The sequence below is a fragment of the Cutaneotrichosporon oleaginosum genome, assembly GCF_008065305.1.
Source record: "Cutaneotrichosporon oleaginosum strain ATCC 20508 chromosome Unknown ATCC20508_contig05, whole genome shotgun sequence".
NCBI classification, from domain to species: Eukaryota; Fungi; Basidiomycota; class Tremellomycetes; order Trichosporonales; family Trichosporonaceae; genus Cutaneotrichosporon; species Cutaneotrichosporon oleaginosum.
In genome coordinates this window covers 396157-414926 of record NW_027072174.1, presented here as the reverse complement: position 1 = coordinate 414926, position 18770 = coordinate 396157, and the positions used below count along the sequence as shown (strand labels likewise).

The 18770-nt window shown below is 63.0% G+C and overlaps 10 protein-coding genes across 10 annotated transcripts; 3 read left to right on the top strand and 7 right to left on the bottom strand.

Moving 5' to 3' along the window:
• Positions 1-796: 796 nt before the first annotated feature.
• Positions 797-2064, top strand: COLE_05692 (uncharacterized protein; the record flags this gene model as incomplete). Its single annotated transcript, XM_018421263.2, has 3 exons — positions 797-1048; positions 1081-1453; positions 1499-2064. 3 exons carry the CDS (start codon positions 797-799, stop codon positions 2062-2064), a joined length of 1191 nt encoding a protein of 396 aa, XP_018280391.1.
• Positions 2065-2691: 627 nt separating this feature from the next.
• COLE_05691 (uncharacterized protein) lies at positions 2692-3969 on the top strand (the record flags this gene model as incomplete). The annotated part of the gene is made up of 4 exons (XM_018420763.2): positions 2692-2867; positions 2899-3209; positions 3242-3839; positions 3873-3969. 4 exons carry the CDS (start codon positions 2692-2694, stop codon positions 3967-3969), a joined length of 1182 nt encoding a protein of 393 aa, XP_018280392.1.
• A 150-nt stretch (positions 3970-4119) lies between these two features.
• Positions 4120-5478, bottom strand: COLE_05690 (uncharacterized protein; the record flags this gene model as incomplete). Its single annotated transcript, XM_018426531.2, has 3 exons — positions 4120-4230; positions 4278-5233; positions 5265-5478. 3 exons carry the CDS (start codon positions 5476-5478, stop codon positions 4120-4122), a joined length of 1281 nt encoding a protein of 426 aa, XP_018280393.1.
• Positions 5479-5753: 275 nt separating this feature from the next.
• Positions 5754-6707, bottom strand: COLE_05689 (uncharacterized protein; the record flags this gene model as incomplete). Its single annotated transcript, XM_018422649.2, has 6 exons — positions 5754-5908; positions 6015-6162; positions 6433-6537; positions 6571-6596; positions 6628-6649; positions 6681-6707. The coding sequence occupies 6 exons, from the start codon at positions 6705-6707 to the stop codon at positions 5754-5756; spliced, it is 483 nt and encodes a 160-aa protein (XP_018280394.1).
• Positions 6708-6884: 177 nt separating this feature from the next.
• On the bottom strand, positions 6885-8267 carry COLE_05688 (uncharacterized protein; the record flags this gene model as incomplete). The annotated part of the gene is made up of 1 exon (XM_018425266.2): positions 6885-8267. One exon carries the CDS (start codon positions 8265-8267, stop codon positions 6885-6887), a length of 1383 nt encoding a protein of 460 aa, XP_018280395.2.
• A 1427-nt stretch (positions 8268-9694) lies between these two features.
• Positions 9695-11745, bottom strand: COLE_05687 (uncharacterized protein; the record flags this gene model as incomplete). The annotated part of the gene is made up of 3 exons (XM_018422650.2): positions 9695-10195; positions 10230-11588; positions 11710-11745. 3 exons carry the CDS (start codon positions 11743-11745, stop codon positions 9695-9697), a joined length of 1896 nt encoding a protein of 631 aa, XP_018280396.1.
• A 422-nt stretch (positions 11746-12167) lies between these two features.
• Positions 12168-12651, bottom strand: COLE_05686 (uncharacterized protein; the record flags this gene model as incomplete). The annotated part of the gene is made up of 2 exons (XM_018427152.2): positions 12168-12197; positions 12235-12651. 2 exons carry the CDS (start codon positions 12649-12651, stop codon positions 12168-12170), a joined length of 447 nt encoding a protein of 148 aa, XP_018280397.1.
• A 174-nt stretch (positions 12652-12825) lies between these two features.
• On the bottom strand, positions 12826-13599 carry COLE_05685 (uncharacterized protein; the record flags this gene model as incomplete). Its single annotated transcript, XM_018427151.2, has 1 exon — positions 12826-13599. The coding sequence occupies one exon, from the start codon at positions 13597-13599 to the stop codon at positions 12826-12828; it is 774 nt and encodes a 257-aa protein (XP_018280398.2).
• A 190-nt stretch (positions 13600-13789) lies between these two features.
• COLE_05684 (uncharacterized protein) lies at positions 13790-16429 on the bottom strand (the record flags this gene model as incomplete). The annotated part of the gene is made up of 9 exons (XM_018422651.2): positions 13790-13899; positions 13939-14275; positions 14311-15309; positions 15341-15652; positions 15685-15951; positions 15983-16081; positions 16113-16194; positions 16225-16318; positions 16369-16429. 9 exons carry the CDS (start codon positions 16427-16429, stop codon positions 13790-13792), a joined length of 2361 nt encoding a protein of 786 aa, XP_018280399.1.
• Positions 16430-16626: 197 nt separating this feature from the next.
• On the top strand, positions 16627-17440 carry COLE_05683 (uncharacterized protein; the record flags this gene model as incomplete). The annotated part of the gene is made up of 6 exons (XM_018420284.1): positions 16627-16717; positions 16749-16877; positions 16909-17082; positions 17114-17181; positions 17212-17284; positions 17316-17440. The coding sequence occupies 6 exons, from the start codon at positions 16627-16629 to the stop codon at positions 17438-17440; spliced, it is 660 nt and encodes a 219-aa protein (XP_018280400.1).
• Between the last annotated feature and the right edge of the window lie 1330 nt (positions 17441-18770).

The following is an 18770-nucleotide window of genomic DNA, read 5'->3' as shown; positions in this document are numbered from 1 at the left end:
ATCGGCGACCCCTGTCAGGTGGATGATTGCCGGACTCGAGGTGACCGATCGGACTGGCTGGTGGCAATACACGACCTATTACTGATATTGGTACGCCAAAGATATTGTACACCAAACCTTGACCCCGGACCGACATTTGTCGCTCATGACCGAGACGGCGCTGTGCTTCTTTCTGTTCTCTTCTATCTCCGCTGGAGTGCTGACGCCAAATGACATGTTAGTAGACCGTCGCAAAACACACACACGACGGTGCTTGTCATGGTCAATCACGTGACTCAGTGGTCAGCACCATGCCTTCAGAGGCACTAGCACAGTGGTAGTTGCGAAAGATTGCAAATCTTTAGGTCGCCAGTTCGATCCTGGCGTGTCTCTAATCTATTGCTTTTGGCATCTGGGCGACGCTTTGCTCGCCTGTTCGGCATCGGAAGTCTCTGGCAGAAAGGAGAGCGTGGAGAGATTACGAACCACCTCTCCCAAGAGCAATCAAGCAATTGATGTTCCTGACAACAAGTCGTCTCGGCGTAGGACGCGTGTTGTACGGCTAGGTACCCATCTCTTGTGGGCACCAGGCAACCGCTGGCCAGCCCGGCTACGGCTCTTGCAAGGTGCACGCCACGGCATTGTCTTGACTTTCAGCGGCCGGCGCCGAGAAGGCCGACTGACCGAGGCAAGTGTCATGGCGTTTCGAGGCACTAGCCGGAACGCCGAGGCACGAGCTAGAACACTGTATCCATCCGCGATGCCCACAACAATCTCGCGCCCGTCATGAGCGTACATCATTACCACACCATCAACCATGCCCGAGACGAAAGCTCCCTTCCGTGCCGAGCACGTCGGCCCGCTCCTCCGCCCCAAGGAGCTGCTGGCTGACCGCGCAGCCTTCGACGCCGGCAAGCTGTCCATCGAGGCGTTGGACGCCGCGACGAACCGGGCCATCGATAGGGCCCTTGCGATGCAGGCCGACCTGGGCTTCCACGCACTCACGGACGGCGAGTACCGCCGGGGCATGTTCTGGGGCGAGTTCTTCCAGACTCTCAACGGCATGGAGGTGGGCGAGCAGGTTAGGCAGCTTGACCTCAGGAACGCGATAACATCCCTGTGTCCAAGTTTCGTGATTATGTCCCAGACGTGATGGTATTCCACGAGAACGGCGGGTGGGGCCGCTCGTGCGTGTGCACTGGGCGGATTTCGCATACGGGCAAGTCTAGCCTGCTCAAGGAGTGGACGTACACACGGGACAAGGCGCAGAAGCTCGGCCGTGAGGCTAAACTCACCATGATCTCGCCCGTATGGTACCACCTCCGATACAATGAGGGCGAGGCGTACCCTTCTGACGTCTACAACAGCGATGAAGAGTATTTTGCCGACATCGCCGCAGCCTTCCGCGCCGAACTCGACATCCTCTATGACGCAGGCGTGCGCAACGTGCAGATCGACGACCCGAACCTGGCATGTACGCCGCACGCCGCACGCCGTACCTGCATAACACTGACACCAGACTTCTGCTCACAGGTCATGATCGACGGCTGGGCAGCCGACCCCGCGAACAAGTGCACGCTCGACGAGCTCTTCGAGACGTACATCGCGGCATACAATGCCTGCCTCCGCGACCACAAGGATAAGATGCACTTCGGGCTGCACCTGTGCCGCGGCAACTTCAAGAACTCGCGCCACTTCGCCGAGGGCAGCTACGACCGCATCGCTGCCAAGCTCTTCAACGAGGTCGATGTACACACCTACTACCTCGAGTACGACACGGCGCGGGCCGGCGGCTTCGAGTGCCTCGCGCACCTGCCGGCGGAAAAGCGCGTCGTGCTGGGCGTCATCACGTCCAAGTTTGACCAGATGGAAGACAAGTGGGAGATGGCTGCGCGCGTGCGCCAGGCCGCTGAGTTCATGGCGCGTGGAGGCAGTATTGATCAGGCCATGACGCGTATCAGCGTCTCACCACAGTGTGGGTTTGCCTCTAACGAGGAGGGGAACGCCATCTCGTGGGATGGCATGGTGAGCAAGCTTCGCCTAGTGCGTGAGATCGCCGACGACCTCTGGCCGGGGGAGGCGTAGCTACGAGGGTTGCTCGCACATGGTAGGACGCGCCGTGCTCGGGACAAACATTATGCACAAAGTTCAAGTCAAGGCCGAGCCGACGACCACCGCAATATACCGTTGGGAAGGTCGTGTGTTTCCCGGGATCCGTCCTTAACAAGCTACGGCCAGCTGTGAGACGCCGACTGTGGGAATACTGCACAATAGACATGTTCATGCACCTACAGCCTTTAAGCTGCATTATGAAACGCACACTGGTCGACACAAAACTCAGTTCCTATGGTGCCCAGGCACAAACGCGGCAGGCAGGCGAAAGCACCGCCGACGCGAGTTTAATGGAGTTTAGGTTGGTTCCAGTCCACTCTCCAAATTGGACTGACCTCGGCGGTCGATGGGGGTTGTCAGTCCGTTTACGGTACCGGCATCTCAAGCATGTGTTAGACACAACGTTAGCTCAAGCTTTCGTTGTCCGTGTCTGCTGCTTCGTCCGTCGCGCTCAAGGCACCCGGACCTGGCGATGAACGACAGACTGCTGTCCATCACATCAACACCGTATCGACGTCGTCGCAGACATATAAGCCGAGTCTTTTCAGCATCTCGAGACCCATAGCCAACTACTTACGCCCACACGCACCCACACTCATTATGAAGCTCGCCGTCTTCGCCATCCTCGCCGCACTGGTCCACGCCGCTCCAACCAAGCGACAGGAGGACCAGGACGGCGATGTCATCTCGCTGGACTTGACCTACAACTCGCCCCAGCTCGTCGACGACGAGCCCGAGATCATCCACAAGGCCGCCAAAGTGCCCCACAACGTCCCGTGCGTTCTCCCTCTGCTCTGCTAATCCCAGGGTGACTGACTGGGCGCGTGAGCTAATGTACTCGACGCAGATCCAGGTCGGCACGCCGCCGCAGACCGTCACGCTGCACCTGGACACGGGATCCGGCGACCTCGCGATCTGGAACGGCGACAACTGCACCATGCCCGAGTGCAAGAGCCCGACGAACCAGCCGCAGTTCCACCCCAAGGACTCGAGCACCTTCAAGCTCGTGAACACTTCGGCGCCCCCGCTCCTGCAGTATGGCATCGGCTTCAGCCGCGGCGTTTGGGCGCAGGACCGCGTCAGCCTCGGCGGCTTCACGCAGGAGCACCAGAACTTCCGTGCGTGCCACGAAGAACATAGCTCACGCCAGTCGCGCAATATGGCGGCGAGACGGGGTACGCGGGCCGCAACGTGACGGGCCTCCTTGGGATGAGCTTCGGCGAGTTGAGCGTCGGCAAGAAAATCAAGACTAACTGGATCGCCAATGCCATCGGCCGCTTCAAGAAGCCCATGTTCTCATTCTACCTGCAGCACACGTCTGCGCTCGCCAACGAAACGATCCCCGTCTCCACACCCGGCGGCGTCCTCACCCTCGGCGGCGTGAACAAGAAGTACTTCAAGGGCAAGATCCGCTACACCAAGGTCAAGCAGCCGCTGGGGTTCTGGCGCATCCCGCTCGACGTCGCGAAGTTCAACGGCGAGGCGATTACGAACGGCACCGCGGAGGCCGTGATCGACACGGGCACCTCGCTCATCTACGGCCCCACCGCCATCGTCGACCAGGCCATGGGCTCGATCCCCGGCGCAAACAAGTACCAGGGCATGTGGCGCGTGCCGTGCAACACGACTGCGACGTTTTCCCTCACCTTCAGCGGCAAGGAGTGGACCATTCCCCCGCGCGACTTCCTGTACGTGGCCTCGCGCGCGGACCCGCGCCAGTGCTACACGGCTATTGTGCCTTCCGTGAGGTAAGTTGCGGCGTAGAACTGCACTGACCACAGCTCGTACTGGCTCGTTGGCGACTCGTTCCTCAAGAACGTCTACTCTGTCTTCCAGTGGAAGCCTGCGCGTGTCGGCTTCGCCGAGCTGCGCGTGTAATTATGATCAGTAACGACCTCCCTGGCGGAGATGAACAGTAATGAACAGCAGTTGATGAGCCAAGCGTCAGAATTAGCAGTGCCGTCCCCGTCAGAAACAGTGTACACACACCGGTACATGCCACACACAAACAATCACGAGCACACACGCTTACAGCTTGGCGCCGACTTCGAGGGCACCGTACACCTTGTGCTCGAACCCGTCGAGAGCGCGCCCATACGCCCGCCAATCCAACTCGAGGATCTGGGTGCCAAAGAACGCCTGCTGTCAGCTCCCGCCATGCAATTCTCTCTCTCTCGTGAACTCACAACAATGCCCGTGCTAGGGTCGATCCACTGCTGGGTACGCGCGACGCCGCCCCACGTCGCGCTCCCCGCGCGCCGCCCATGGGGCGAGTCAGCCGTGTTGACGCACATAGCCAGGCTGTGCGTCAATTCGGCGCCCGTATGCCATCCCGGCTGGGACACGCCCATGTCGCGCATAAGTCTGCCGAGCCCCTTGCGGCACGTATCCCCTTCGCCGCCCTGCGGGAACGCGTCTTCGAAGAGCAAGCGCGTGGTCTCGGGGCGCAGCATGCCCTCCCGCCCCTGGTAGCACGCAAGTAGGTGCTGGAGGAATGCGGTGTAGTCGCGCGCGGTGCCGAAGAGGCCGGCGCCGCCGAAGCGGAACTTCATGTCCATCGAGTCCCAGGCCATGACGTCGCGCCACCCGGGTTCGGGCACGACGCGGCGGCCCTTGCGGCCGTGCATGCCCATCATGCGGCCCTTGGTCCGGCGCGTCGGGTAGAACGTCATGCTCCGGCACTCGCCGGGGACGGCGCTCCATATGTGTTTCCGGAAGTAGTCTTCGAGCGTGAGGCGGCTGACGCGCTCGACGAGGAGCCCGGCCCAGTCGATCCCGTGCCCGTACTGGAACGCGGTGCCGGGCTCGAAGAGGAGCGGCGTAGTGATGCTGTCGAGCTTGGCGCCCTTGGCCGTCCACGCCTTGTGGCCCGTCTGCTTCTCCCACTTGACCAGCGGCGTGCCGAGGAACGAGTACGCGCTGCCGCTCGTGTGCGTGAGCAGGTGGCGGAGGGTGAGCGGCTGGGTGCGCTTCTTGAGGATGACCTTGTCGCCGTCATAGCCCGCGAGGATCGGCTGAGCGGCCAGCTCGGGCAGCACCTCCTCGACGAGCTTCGGGTCGTCGACGTCCACCAGCCCCCGCTCCATGAGCTGCAAGCACGCGACCGAGGTGACGAGCTTGGTCATGCTCCACAGCTGGAGCGCTGCGGTCAGCGCTGCAGCGAACGCACCCACTAGTGTCCCAGTCGACCTGGCCCTTCTCCGGCTGCCCGAACACCCGGTCGCCGCGTGCGCTCTCATACAGCACCTCGGTGGGCGTCGCGACGATGGCGAACATGGCGGGATGCTCGCCCTTGGCAACCTCAGCCTTGAACCAGGCGTCGAGCGCGCGCTTGCCCTCGGGCGTGAGCTTGGGCGCGGGCTTGGGCGTAGGCGCAGGCGCAGGCATGCTGAGTGATGAGGCGAGACGATGGGCGTGAGGCAAACTGCCACCGTTCTGAAGAAGGGCAGAAATTGTTTTCGGCAGTCACCGATCCGCGAATCCGGTAATCTTTCACGGCCTTGCCGCCGGAGCTTGGCAGGTCATCGGGCCCCATCACCTCAGCAGAATTCAGCACGGCTTGGTCGTATGCGGGCAGTGCACAGGACTTGGGGAGGCATTGGCGCTGGGACCGGTACAACGATGTGTGGTGCATACTTCTAGTTCTAACCGGTGCACGCATGCTACAGCTTGCCCTGCTCGACGGGAAGCAGCTTCTCGCCGTCCGCCGAGAATTTGTGCGTCCACTTGTGCGCGTCCACGGCCTGGGTGTGCGACCCGAAGCCGCACAGCTTGCCGTTGACGGAGAAGTTGACGCGGGTGAACGCGAGGCGGCGGCCTGGGGTAAGCGATTGGAGGCGAAAGCACGCCGCAGTGCCCGCGAGTCAAGGGCTCTCCTCTCTCCGCCCCTCCTCTCCACCACCGCACCTCACCCCCACACTCACCCTGCTGCACGCAAGTGCCCTCGCAGACGAGCTCGTCGCCCTCGCGGCCGCACGGCTTGACAAACTCGCAGCTCATGTTGGTGCTGACACTCTCGACCTCGGGGAGGCCGACGGTGGCCATCGCCAACCAGGTGACGGTGTCGACGAGCTGGTGTGAGCAAGGAAAGCGGTGTCATGGTGGCGGTGGGGAAGGGGCAGGTACCGTCGGCGGCAACCGAGGATGAGGCGGAAGGCCATCTCGACTTCGCCGGCAGCTGGAACGTGCGCGTTGCCCACCACGATCACCTAGCAGCGCGGGGCACGAAGAAGCGGTAGCCCCAGAATGCATCGGCGCCTCAACCCAACCGCGCACCCGCAGAGCCGCTCCCCACCGTATGCCACCGCACGGTGCCAGCGCGGCCGTTCGCCGCAAACCCACCGACATGACACACCCGCCGTGCGTCGTCCCAAACGTGTTGAGGTTATGCGCCTGGACGGGCAAGATGCACTTGACGTACCCCGGGCGGGCCTCGACGATTTGGAGCTGGGATCAGCTCCGTGGCCGTGCATCACCCACGTTGGAGAGGACGACCTTGTCGTGGCCTGCGTCAGCTTATCCGGGCCTGCAGCTCACCGACACACGACTTCTCGAAGGCCTGGGGTCAGCGATGCTGCGCGCTCACGCACCTCGCGGACGAACTTGATGCACGCCATGGTGGAGAGAGCGATGGTGAGATGCTGGATGGCCGGAATGCGGAAGCCGGGCGGCCGGGTAGTTAGCCGAGTGCGGAGATCAGCGTTATGCCGGCACGGATCGGTTGTTTAGACGATGCATGGTGCTACAGACAGGCACGGGAACTTCTACTTCGATGTAATATGAAAGGGAGAGAGCTAAGGCGCGGCGGCAGCCTTGGGCTGCTTGTAGAAGACGAAGAACGCGACGAGCGCGACGACCGACAGCCCGAGCTGGAAGTAGAACGAGGCATGGACGTTCTTGTAGTTAGCGAGGCCGCCTTCGTGGACCGTAAACAGGCCAGACTGGGCGCCGAAGCTGACGCTCGACCCAACCTGCAGCGCGACTTGGAGGAGCGCGCCTGCGACGCCCGCGACGCTCGGATCGACCGAGGTCATGAGCGCGACGTTCGTGGCGGTGAAGCACACGGTCATCCCGATTCCACCGATGACGGAGCCGGTGAACACCCATTTCCAGTAGTCGGAGCCGACGAAGCGCTGGTTCTGCACGAAGAGAACGTAGCCGACGATGCCGGCGAGCATGCCCGCGCTGACGGACCAGCGGGGGCGCGCGGCGAGGCGGGGCACGCACGCGAGGATGATGAGGGTGAGGAACGAGACGAGGCCTTGCGGCAGCATGCGGAGGGCCGCGATGAGGCTCGACTCGCGGTACACTTTCATGTAGCTCTCGACGTGGGCGAGGAAATTGACGCCGATCCAGCCGTACAGCTGCAGCGCGAAGGCGATGAGCAGGATCGTGTTCGGGATGCGCCAGAAGGACGGGGGGAGGAGGGCGACGTCTTCGGGAATGGAGGCTTCCCAGATGAAGAAGCCGGGGAAGAGTACTACGAGGGCGAGCAGGAAGGGTACGAGGAACGCGGCCGTCCTGAAGCCTTGTGCGGCGCCGAGCGTCAAGCCGAGCACGAGGAGGACGGTGCCGCCCAGCATAAGCATTGAGCCGGGGAGGTCGAGGCGCTTCCACTTGGCCGTGTGAGTCTCGGCCTCGGCGCCGCGGCGCTGCGGAATCACGAACATGGACATCACGGCGAAGGGGATGACAATGACAGCCGCGAGCCGGAAGAACCAGCGCCAGCTCGCACCCTGTCCGTGCAGAGGGATGAGATCGATGACGCCCGCGATAATGACGCCGGTCACGTTCGCGAGGGCGCCAGCCATCCCGAATAGCGTGAAGGCGCGGCTAAGCTCGTGCACCTCAAACACCTCTGTGATGAGGCGGTACGACGAGGGGATGAGCGCCGAGCCCGCGATGCCTGCGATGGCGCGGAGGATGAAAAACGAGTACATGTCCGGCAGGAAGGAGATGACGAGAGAGATGGTGCCGAGCGCCGTGAAGCCCCATGCGAAGACGGGCTTGGCGGAGTACAGGTCGCTCACGCGGCCCCAGAAAAGGAGGAAGGCCGCGAACGTCACGCTGTAGCTTGTGATCACCCATGCCTGCTGCGTGAAGGGGATACCGAGGTCGACTGAGACGACGTCCGTAAAAATTAAAAAGGCAGAGTACATCCAGATGTCGATGAACATTGCGAGCGAGAAGATCGCGAGCAGGCCCCACTTGCGCGTTTGTGTGAGCTTGGGTCGCTCCGCGGCGTCGGTGTTGGCGGCTTTTTCGACATCGGGAGTTGTAACCCCCTGCGGCTCGGATGGCAGAGTGGGGGACGGTGAGGGCGCTGCGCCTGATAGCGAGGATGGGTGCGCGTGCACAGGCCGCTCCAGTAGTTCGAAATACGGCTTTTCTTTATCCTTATTGAGGTCGCACACCGTCGACGACGAGGACGGCGGGGCTGACGGCGCCGGGTCCACACTCGTTGCGGGCATAGTTGCAGTTTTTGCGAGATTATATTATACCAATCAATAGTGTCGAAGTGGCAGTCGATGAGTGAGTTGCAGGCGAAGGAGTGCGTCGCTATCTGGTCGTTGAGAGCTATCGTGTCCATGCCATCTCCTATATACATACACCCCGCCGCCCCCGCCGCCTCCATCGTCGCTCGCGTCCTCTTCGCTGCTCGCTTGCAAACTTGTCAATGTGGCGACCGTGGAGACATGATTATTCAGCGCAAACATGCCACGGCGCCAGGCACCGGTGTTGAGAGTCGCTTGCATACCTCGCACAAATCTACCGGCGCCGGTCCCCCTCGCGAGTGGCTCGCGACTGCTCCACGCGGCACGGAAACATACTTGGCATGGGGAGGGTGGAGCGTCTTGGCGTCGGGTGGATCGTGGCGAATTCGCTGGAAGCAGGATCCGGCGGCGCATGGCTCCTGCTCAGATGCGTCCACAAAATTTACATTTACTGCAGTTCGAGCAGGATGGTAGGTCGGCAAGTCTCTTCCGTGAGGAGCGGGTTAGAGCACACACTACTGTACCATGTACATGTACGAGCCCCGCCTGACCGCGAGACTTTTACCTCCCTCGTTCCTCGTCGCTCTTTGCTCTTCGCCACTCGCTCTTGGTTGCTCACCCCTCACCTCTCGCCTGCGGGCAAGGCGGGCAACATCGCGCAACTGGATACTGGATGTTCCTCGAAGCGACGCGCCACGCGCCTTGTTCTGCATTCCGCAGGAAGGGGAGATAAGGGGGGATGACAAAGCTTCCGCCATGACCGGCGGTTTTGCATCCGCACTCTACTCGAGGTTACGTCAACCGCCGTCACTCGTCACTTGTCGTCAAACATCACCAGAAACATGACGGACATCAGTCTCGTCGCGGCGTCGGTCTTCATCCATCTGCCGCACACCGCTCATCAGCCAGCAGCTTGTGGTGGGGTGGGAGAGTGGTGTCGTGGCGGATGGCAAGCAGCCGTGCGACGATCGAGGATGCCTCAGACATGGCGGAAGAGTCATTCTGATCCCGACTCCTTCACGCAAACGCCAGACAAACGCACTTCGCAACCAGCATGCACAGTAGCATACAGACAACAACGACGTTGACAAGTACAACACAGACCCGCGCTACTCCTCGTGGTCCGGAGCGGTCTCGTCCAGATCCGGCTGGACGGCCGCGCCCTGCTCGTGCAGGTGCTCCTCCCACGCGCCCGCCGCCTCCTCCCACGCGTCCGCCGCCTGCGCCCACACGCTCGCTGCCGCCTGCAAGGCCTGCAGATTCAGCGCCACCCCCTGCTGCACTTGTGTGGCCGTAGGCTGGGTCTGATGATGGAACGGGGTGTGCGGGATGTGCGAGCCGAAGTGTGTGTGCGCGAACGCCAGCGCGGGATACGCCTCCCCCTCCTCCTCTTCCACTGGCTCGTCCTCTTGCTCGTCGTTGTCGTCGTGGTTCTCGTCAAAGACAGGGTGGGCACCAGGCGCCAGGCCAGCGGGCGGGATCCACCCCGGGACAAGTGCAGCCAGGTTCACGGGCCCATGGGGCGCGGGCACGCCGACTGCAGGCATGCCAAGAAGCAGCCCTGCGACCGGCTCGGGCCGGAAGCTGCGTTCCCACGGGTGCATGTCCGTCTGCGCGTCAGCATTCGACAACATTAGAACTCACGCAGTACGGGTCGGGTGTGAGGCTGCCCGTGTCGACCCCGTCGCCCGTGTCGCCGGTCTGCGCTACGTGCGCCCCGCAGCACACGCACGCGGCCGCCACGGCACAGTGCGGCGTCTCGAGCGTCCATGTCGCGCCGAGCGCGCGGCTGTGCATGCTCTCCTTGAGCGCCGCGATGGCGTTCGCGTACTTGTCCACGCAGCGGCATGTGAGCGGGTATCCCGCGCCGATGTTGGCGATCTCCACGACTTTGAAGTTGGCCGGGCTCTTGCACAGGCCCTGCACCAAGGTGGCGGCGCGGCTCCACCGCAGGTCGCAGTGGCTGCAGGTGCCGTCGTCGCACGTGGCGGAGCAGGGGCTGTCTACGCCGAAGAGGCGCAGGCGCTCGCATTGAAGCGGGACGATAGTGCGGTAGATCGAGCCTGTAAAGCGCACGTTGTGCACCGAGATCGTTTTGATGTCCCACGCGCGCGCGAGGGTTGTCGGCCACTCAGCCTGATCGGCGTGCACAAGGCTGTTTTCGTGTGCGCTCGGCGCCACCGCAGGGCCGCCGCCCACAGCCATTAGATCAGGATTGATGGGCTCGGGTGGAGGGCAGGGGCGCTCCGCCCCGCGGTGCCGGCGTTTGTACACTGCTATGTCGCCGGGCGTGGGTAACTCGAGACACATGTGTGTGGGCGCCGACTCGCGGCGCAAGAGCGTGAGGAAGCGGTGCATGCGGCCCTTGTACTCGGGTCCCAGGGGTGGCGCGCTGTGATGGTTGAGGAAGACTTTGGGGCTGAACGACACTCCCTCGAGGCGGGGGAATAACCGGCCCCGCAACACCTGCTGACACGACACGGCCGACGCCGGCTGCGAGCATGCCACATGAAACGCTTCGAGGAGATCCGACACGGCCTGCTCGTTGGGCAGTTCCTCGATGTGCATGTGCTTGACCCACTGGAAGAGGCCGAGCTTGCGGACGACCGAGTCGCGCGTGGGAAAGGTGATGGGGTGTTCGAACAGCTTTGAGTGCTCTATGTCATTGCCACCAAGCATATTAGAAAACGAGTCGCGCGTAATGGTTATCGAGTGGTAGAGCGCGCGGGCAGCGGCATCGAAGCCGTCGCTGCTGACCCTCATCATGGCGGCGAGAGTAAGGCGGGCTTGGACATCGCCTTCGTCCTGCATGTCGCCCAGATAGCGCGCAATTAGAAGGAGGATGTCGTGGGGGACGGGGCGGCCATTTTTGCGCCATCCGCCGAGCCCATGTACGGAGGCGCGGCCGGGGTTGCCATTGCCGAGCGAGATGGGCGCAATGTCCATGGCGGTGAGGTCGCCTGAAGATGAGAGGAAAGGAGAAGAGGACTTGTCGATGCGCGGCTGGAAATAAGTGTCGAGGACAATGTCAGCATGGGAGCATGGGAGCATGGGAGCTTGGGAGCATGGGAGTCGACACACAACGAGTCCGCACCACACATGGCCATGCGAGACGCTGACTTACTCGCTTGGCGGGTGGGAAAGACGTAGAGCGAGACATGCTCGAGCAGCGAGCTGATTTTTGCGATTATTAGGGCGACACAGAAGGAGAATGGGCAGGCAGGGGACCAAAAGAGGGGTTGATGAATGATGGAAAAGTGGATGGTTGGATGGAGGGCATCTACGGCAACATCAAGCGGCGGCGATAACGTGTGAGTGAATAGTGACGACACAGATGCCTCCGCCACCGCCCTCCACCGCTTGCCACCACCGCCCTCTGTCAGCCTTGAGCTCACCTGGTTCTGCTTCCATGCAATGCATTCATGCAAGCATCATTCTGCTTCAACGCCCTCCATTATGGAAGATTCATGCTGACAGTCAACTTGAACAGGGCTGATTGGTTTTGTTGTCGACTCGCAGAGGTCGCACGTGTTTGAATTGAATGAAATGCAGACCATGTCGTCCACCCGAAACATTCAGAAATTACTCGAGGCACTCGTTGCTGTGATGTGACTGTCGGCATCAGATCCGAGAGCATCAGAGTCATCACCATCGGGTGGCGAGGAAGCGGCGAGGCCGGACGCGAGCCGCGCTGTCGTGTTGCTGAAAGTCTTGGCTGCCAGTACAAGGTCTTACAGGAGGACGACGCGACGAGGTCGGATGAGGCCAATGCGGCCTTGTCGTTAGACTCGTCGTCGAAAGTATAAACAGGCGATAGGTGAGCGATGTTGTTGTCGATGGCATTCTGTGGAGAGGAGGCGAGTCTGTAGAGAAGAGAGATAGAGAGGTCGAGGATGTAGTGAGGAAGGAAGCTCGCAACAGTTGACGCGACTTGGTACCTCTTCATCCACTGCGCCATCGTCTCTGTCCCTTGCTCATTACCCACTGTGCTTGGCGCCGTTTGCAACCCCCACGCCGAGAGCAGAGAGCAGTATCGTGTCACACGCTGACCTCGCCACGCCCGCATCGCCGCCCCGTCTCCCACTCACTCCACACGCGTGAGTCAACGACCTCCCGCCCGCCGCATGGCCTTCCTCGTTGTCTGTGATCACACGCGAACCAGCACTCTTTCCAACACCAGTGACACCTTGCATGGGGTGTACCTAAGATCCATCTGACATCAGCCCCGCCAAGCTAAAACTCACCAAGGCCACACCAGCGTAGCCAACAGCGTGGTTGCAAGATAGTACAGCGGCAGCCCCAGCGCCGGGTTCGCGAACGTCTGTGCGACAAACTGCTGCCGAGCGACGCACAAGTCGCTCAGCTCGAACAGCACCGCCCCGGCAATCTGGATCCAACGCTTGGCGCCCTCCTTTCCCCGCCATCCGCCCGCGCCGCCAATAGCAAGCGCTCCCATAGCCGAAAGCACGACGGTGTACAGTCCGACGGGGACGCGGTCGGCCTGCGGGAGAGCGGGCGCCAGCCAGCGCCACGTGATCCCCGCAAATGCCGCCTGCGCGACACCCGCAAGCAGCGTGGTCCGCGGCTCGAGGTCGCGCTGGATGAAGGCCGCGCCGAAGCCCACGTGGCCTAGGAGGAAGGCGAAGAGGCCGGCTTGGAAGAAGAGAGAGGAGTGGCGCGAGGGAATGAGGAGGACATCGCCGAGGGCGCAAAGTGCGAGGGAGGCGAAGATCGAGCGATTGAAGACTGCGCGGGGGGAGGGCGCGGCAGGCGTGGAGAAGGGGTTGGAGGAGGGTGTGGTGTGACTCGGCCCCGACTTGGAAGCTGCGGACGACGGCGCGTGCTTGTGCGCCTCACTCGAAGGTGCGAGTGCAGGCGAGGCCGTCAGCAGGAAGCCTAGGGAGGCGAGCGGCTTGAATACCCAGACTCCGAGATAGCTGCCCGCCCACTCGGAGAAGAGGAGACCGGCGAGGCCGGCGGCGGTAACGAGGGGCCCGGACGTGTGTGGGAGCATAGCGATGCGGTGTTGAGAAGGAGCGGGGAGGGAGCATGTGGTGAGCAGGAGGAGATATAGCCGGAGCCGGAAACGTCATCGGCCTCGTTCCGAGGCGGCCTTCATGCTGCTCACCGCCCTGGAACCAAACACCGCCAGCCGCCAACCAAGATGCATGAGACTATGCTGCTCCAACCCAATATCCATGCCATTACACCCCCAGCGGCCCCACAACGCTCTGAACCTTCGTAAGAACCTCGCTCCACTCCTCCTGGCGGTCCGAGAGCCACGTGATGGCGCCGCCCGCGCCGATGCTGAGGTCTGGCGTGAGCTCGTCCGTCTCTCCGCTCGCAGACTCACCTCGCCCCTGCAGCACCATCGTGCGGATGACAACGCTGAGGTCCGCGCTGCCGCACAGCGAAAAATACCCTAGGGCACCGGAATATATCCCGCGCGCATACCGCGCCTCGAACTCGTCCAAAAGCTGCACGGAGCGCAATTTCGGAGCCCCCGTCATGCTGCCGGGCGGGAAGCAGCGCTTGGTGGCCTCGACGGCGCCAACGTGCTCCGCCAGCCGCCCGCGCACGGTCGTGACGAGGTTGTGCACGCCATAGCTCTCGAGCGCAATCAGCTGCGGCACCTGCACGGTCGAGGGAACACAGCACGACAACAGGTCCGAACGGATGAGGTCGACGATCTGCGTCAGCCCGCCCGGCGGCGACTGAAACTCACCATGAGGTTCTCAGCGCGCTCCTTTTTGTCTTCGCTGAGCGCGCGGCCGCGCTCAAAGTCCACGCGCTTCCCTTCTTCCAAGCACGCGGCACTGCCGCGCGCCGTGCCCCCGCATCCGCGCCCCGCGACGCACACGCACTGTCCGGGTTGCACGCGCCGCGCCGTGCCTTTGATGGGCCGCATCTCGATCTCGCCCCCGGTAATTTGCAAGAAGCGCTCGGGCGACGACGAGAGCACGTGCAACCCCATGCCCTTGGGTGTGGGGATGGAGGGAAAGGACATGAAAGTCGAGTAGTACGCTGGGTTGAAGCTCCGCAGGCGTAAATATGTCGCGTACGCGTCCGCGGGGTCCAGCGAAGCGAGGAACGACATCGTCTGATTCAGCTCGTAGCTCTCGCCTTGCCGGATCGCCTCGCGACATGCGTCGATGCGCGCCATGTGCTCTTCGCCGCTAATGCGCGGACGGAAGGTCGGGAAGCCCGCAGCGGGTGCCATGGTGCTTTCAGGAGATGAGGCGAGCACGCCCTCGACGGAGGAGGCGTACTCAGTAAAAGCAGCTTCAGAGACGCCGAGATACACGCCGCATTTCGCCAGCCAGTCCAGCAGCTCGCTGCCGCCGGTTGAGCCGCCATCAGACACGACACCGCGAACCGTCCACGCCCCGTCCTCGGCGCGCTCAACCAGCGTGTCGACCCACGCCCACACCGCGTCGACGCGCTCACCGGCGCACGCCGGCCCGCGATATCCCGCCAAGCTCTCCTCCTTCATCTCGTAAGTGAACCATCCGGCCCATCCGCCGCGGAATCCGCCGACCTCGCCGCCCGTGCGCCCCTGCAACGCCATCTGCGCGTCGTTGAGCCACGAGAAGAACGTCTCGTCGCGCGGCAGACGCACGTCCTGCACGCCGGCACGCGTGCGGAGGGACACGGTGCGCGTGCTCAGGCAGTAGGTGATCACGAAGCGGGGCGCCCCGAGCGAGGTCGTGGTCGGGCGCGATGGCTGATGTCAGCCCGCACATACCGTGACTTACGCTCTTTCCGTCCAGCCAGATTTCACCGACGCGCGCGTTGTCGGCGCGCACGACGCGCTCGTAGATCTCGGCAGTTTCACGCTCCAGTCCCCCAGCCAGCTTCCGCTCGCGCAGGGCGTACTGCGCCAACCCTGGCCCGGTGGGAGACGGGGCGCGGGTCGGTGCAGCGCTCGCGCTAGCCGCTACGCGGTACGTACAGGCCTTGACGAGCCGGTGTTCCAGGCGTGGAAAGACGGGCGGGGCGCCATGGTGCTCGTGCACCTGCGCTACGAAGGCGCGGAGGAGCTCGGCGCCGCGCGTAGATGAGATGGACTGCCGTCAGCTCGCTCACGACGTCAACCGACCTCAGGGTGATACTGCACGCCCCATATGGGATACTCCTTGTGCATGAGGCCTTGGATGGTCGGCTCGCTGCCGTTGCGCGGGTCTGACCAGGCCGTCACCTCGAGCTCGGGCGGAACATCGCCAACCGCGAGCGAGTTGTACACGACCGCGTCGAAGCCGGCGCGCGCGTCCTCAGGGAACTCGGGGGCAGCGAAAAGACCGAGCGCAGGCGAGACGGGGACGACGCGCACTTCGTGCCCGTGAGTGATTTTAGGCGTGTGGATGATCTGCTTCAGCTTGTGGCATGGGACAACTTACCGTGCCGCCGAAGGCAACGGCCATGGCCTGGTGCCCGAGACACACGCCGAGGATCGGGACGGGGTGCGCACGCAGCAGCTCTAGCGCAAAGCCAATGTCCTGAGGTCAGCGCTAGCGCGGTCCGACTCACGGCGGGATGGTCTGGCCGCCCCGGGCCGGGGGAGATGATTACGCAGTCCGTGTAAGGCAGGACGTCGCGCTTGAACGTCGGCCTGGTGTGAGCTTGCCCAGGCATCGCTCACCAGTCGTATTTGTCGCTCTTGATCACCACGACTTTGCGGAGCACATCGGCGTCAGAGTACAACCGCGTGAAGAGGATGAGGAGATTGTTGGTGTCTGCGGTCAGCGTTCGCCGCCCCCGTCTCAGTCTCCCCAACGTGGCTTACACGAGTCGTAATAGTCGATGATGACGGTGCGCGGGAGCGGGGGCTGCGTGCGAGACGCCATAATGGGCGGCGTACGCTGACGGCGCGAGAGCTGTCAGGCCGAAGGGGGAAGAGGGTGGAGATGAGAGCGGAGCGGAACGTCGGAATGAGTTGGCAAAAGTTGGAACCGAGATCCGTGACGCATCCTCGGGACCCCGCATCTTCCTCTTCGTCCTGCCCACTTTGGTCTTGCTTTCCGCACCACTCATGGAAGATACCATGTCCGCCGTCTTCGCGCGCAAAGCCGCCCTGCGCAAGGGCATGCTCCGCACGCTCCGCCAGATGCCCGAGGACGCCGTCGCCTCGCAATGTGCGCGCACTCCAGGACACGCTGACGCCAGCCGCGGCCGTCGCGCGCATCCTCGTGCAGCAGGATTGGTACAAGTCCGCGCAGACTGTAGGGTGCTATCTCTCGATGGCGCGTGGCGAGCTGCGCACAACGGAAATCGTCGCCGACCTCCTCGCAAATGGTACCCCTCCCTCTCGCCCAGCTAACATCAGGCAAGGCGCTGTACACGCCGTACCTCCCGCCAGCGGCGATCGCAGGCGAAGATAACCTGATGCACATGTTGCGGCTCTACTCGCCCGCGGACCTCGCCGCGTGCCCCACGGACAAATGGGGCATCCTGGACCCGGGCACGCAGCGGCACGACGCCGCGGGCCCGCGAGAAGACGGTGAGGCTCTCTAGCGCGACGCTGACGGCAGCTATGGACGGCCCGCCGCTGGACCTCATCCTCGTGCCGGGTGTCGCGTTCGACGCGCACTGCAATCGCGTAAGTGCGTCGCGCGCACACTGATCGCAGCTCGGGCGCGGCAAGGCGTTCTACGACCGCTTCCTCGCCACGTACACGGCACAGCGGCGGCGACCGTTGCTCAGTGAGCGTGCCCGCGTTTGCGCTGACAGTAGTGGCGCTCGCACTGGAACCGCAGCTCATCGACGAGGACGTGCCGGTCACCCCGGACGACTTTACGCTCGACGGTGTGGTGAGCCCGCGCGGCGTGGTGTGGCGCGACGGCAAGCCGAGAGCGTAGATTATGCATGCTTGCTCTCATGGCTCTCCTGCCATCGCAATGTGCCTGCTCGCCATCACCGTTTCTAGAAATTAGCTTCCGCGCGACGTCATGCCTCCACTCGAGTTGGCCACCGATCGAGCTGACTCTTCTCCACTTTCTCTTTGTCTTCGTTTTGTTCTTGCACCCACAGAGATGCCCTCCGCCACGCCCCCGCCAGGGCAGTATACCGTCCTCCGCATCAAGCGGAAAGCAACTGAGCCGCCCCTCTCTTCGCTCGGTGAGACGCGTCGCCGCCGGACTGACGGTAGTGATCAGCGACGAGCGCGCGGCAAAGCGCCGCACCCTCCGTAAGCGGGGAGTGTTTCGTCTCGCCGAGACGGTGCCGCATACATGGCGGGGAGAGGGCGCCGAATGCGACATGCTCAAGGTGGGTGGAGCTGGGGGTGGTGCGTGGACCTTGGGTTCACCAGGTGGAAACCAATGACTCCGTGCGGATCTCACCCACGACGAGCTGCTCACACTTCGACCCCGGCACTCTTGCTCCCAGAATTCCTCTCTCCGTTCTTGCACCACTAACCCCAGTCCCGCATTGAGGGCCTCATGACCGAGCCCCGAGACAAGACAGAAGAAGCAGCAGAAACAGTGTCCGTGCCCCACCCCACCCCATCCGTCCCGCGCACGCAATACCGCGTCGTGCCCGGTGCGCCAGCACGCGACCCAAACCTGCCCCCGCGCGTCATCACGAACGCAGAGCGGGATGCAGCGCGCAACGCCCTCCTCTTCGTCGACGCGACGGCCGTGCACGACGACCCGGACATGGCCGCGTTCCTCCCCATGCTGAACGAGTACCTCCGACGTGCGTGATGCCAAGACGCGCTGACAGCAGTCGAGGGCGCTGCACCGCCGCCACCGCAGGACGACGAATACGTCTACGACCTGTATTTCAAGACTGAGGAGGCCGGTGCGGGTGGGTCAGTTGGCGCCCTGCTGGGGTACGAGGAGTCGAGCCCGCCCAGCACGCCGCCGGACAGCGAGCCGGAGGATGAGGCGGACGAGGATAGCAACGACGAGGATTATTATCGGAACGATTATCCTGAGGACGAGGATGCGGACGAGGATATGGAGGGGTATGAGGACGCGTATTCTGACGGGGCGTGGAGTCATGACTCGGAGGCGGATCGCGGGGAACTGGACGAGTGGGAGGACTACCGGTAGTGGCGTGGGTCGGGGAGTGCGGAGTACAGTTGGGTTGGAGCCTGGGGATCATGCATGAGGTCTGGATCTACGAGCGCCGGCGAAGGAAAACAGGTAGCAATCATTCAGACGGAGTGGAATGTCTTCTCAATCC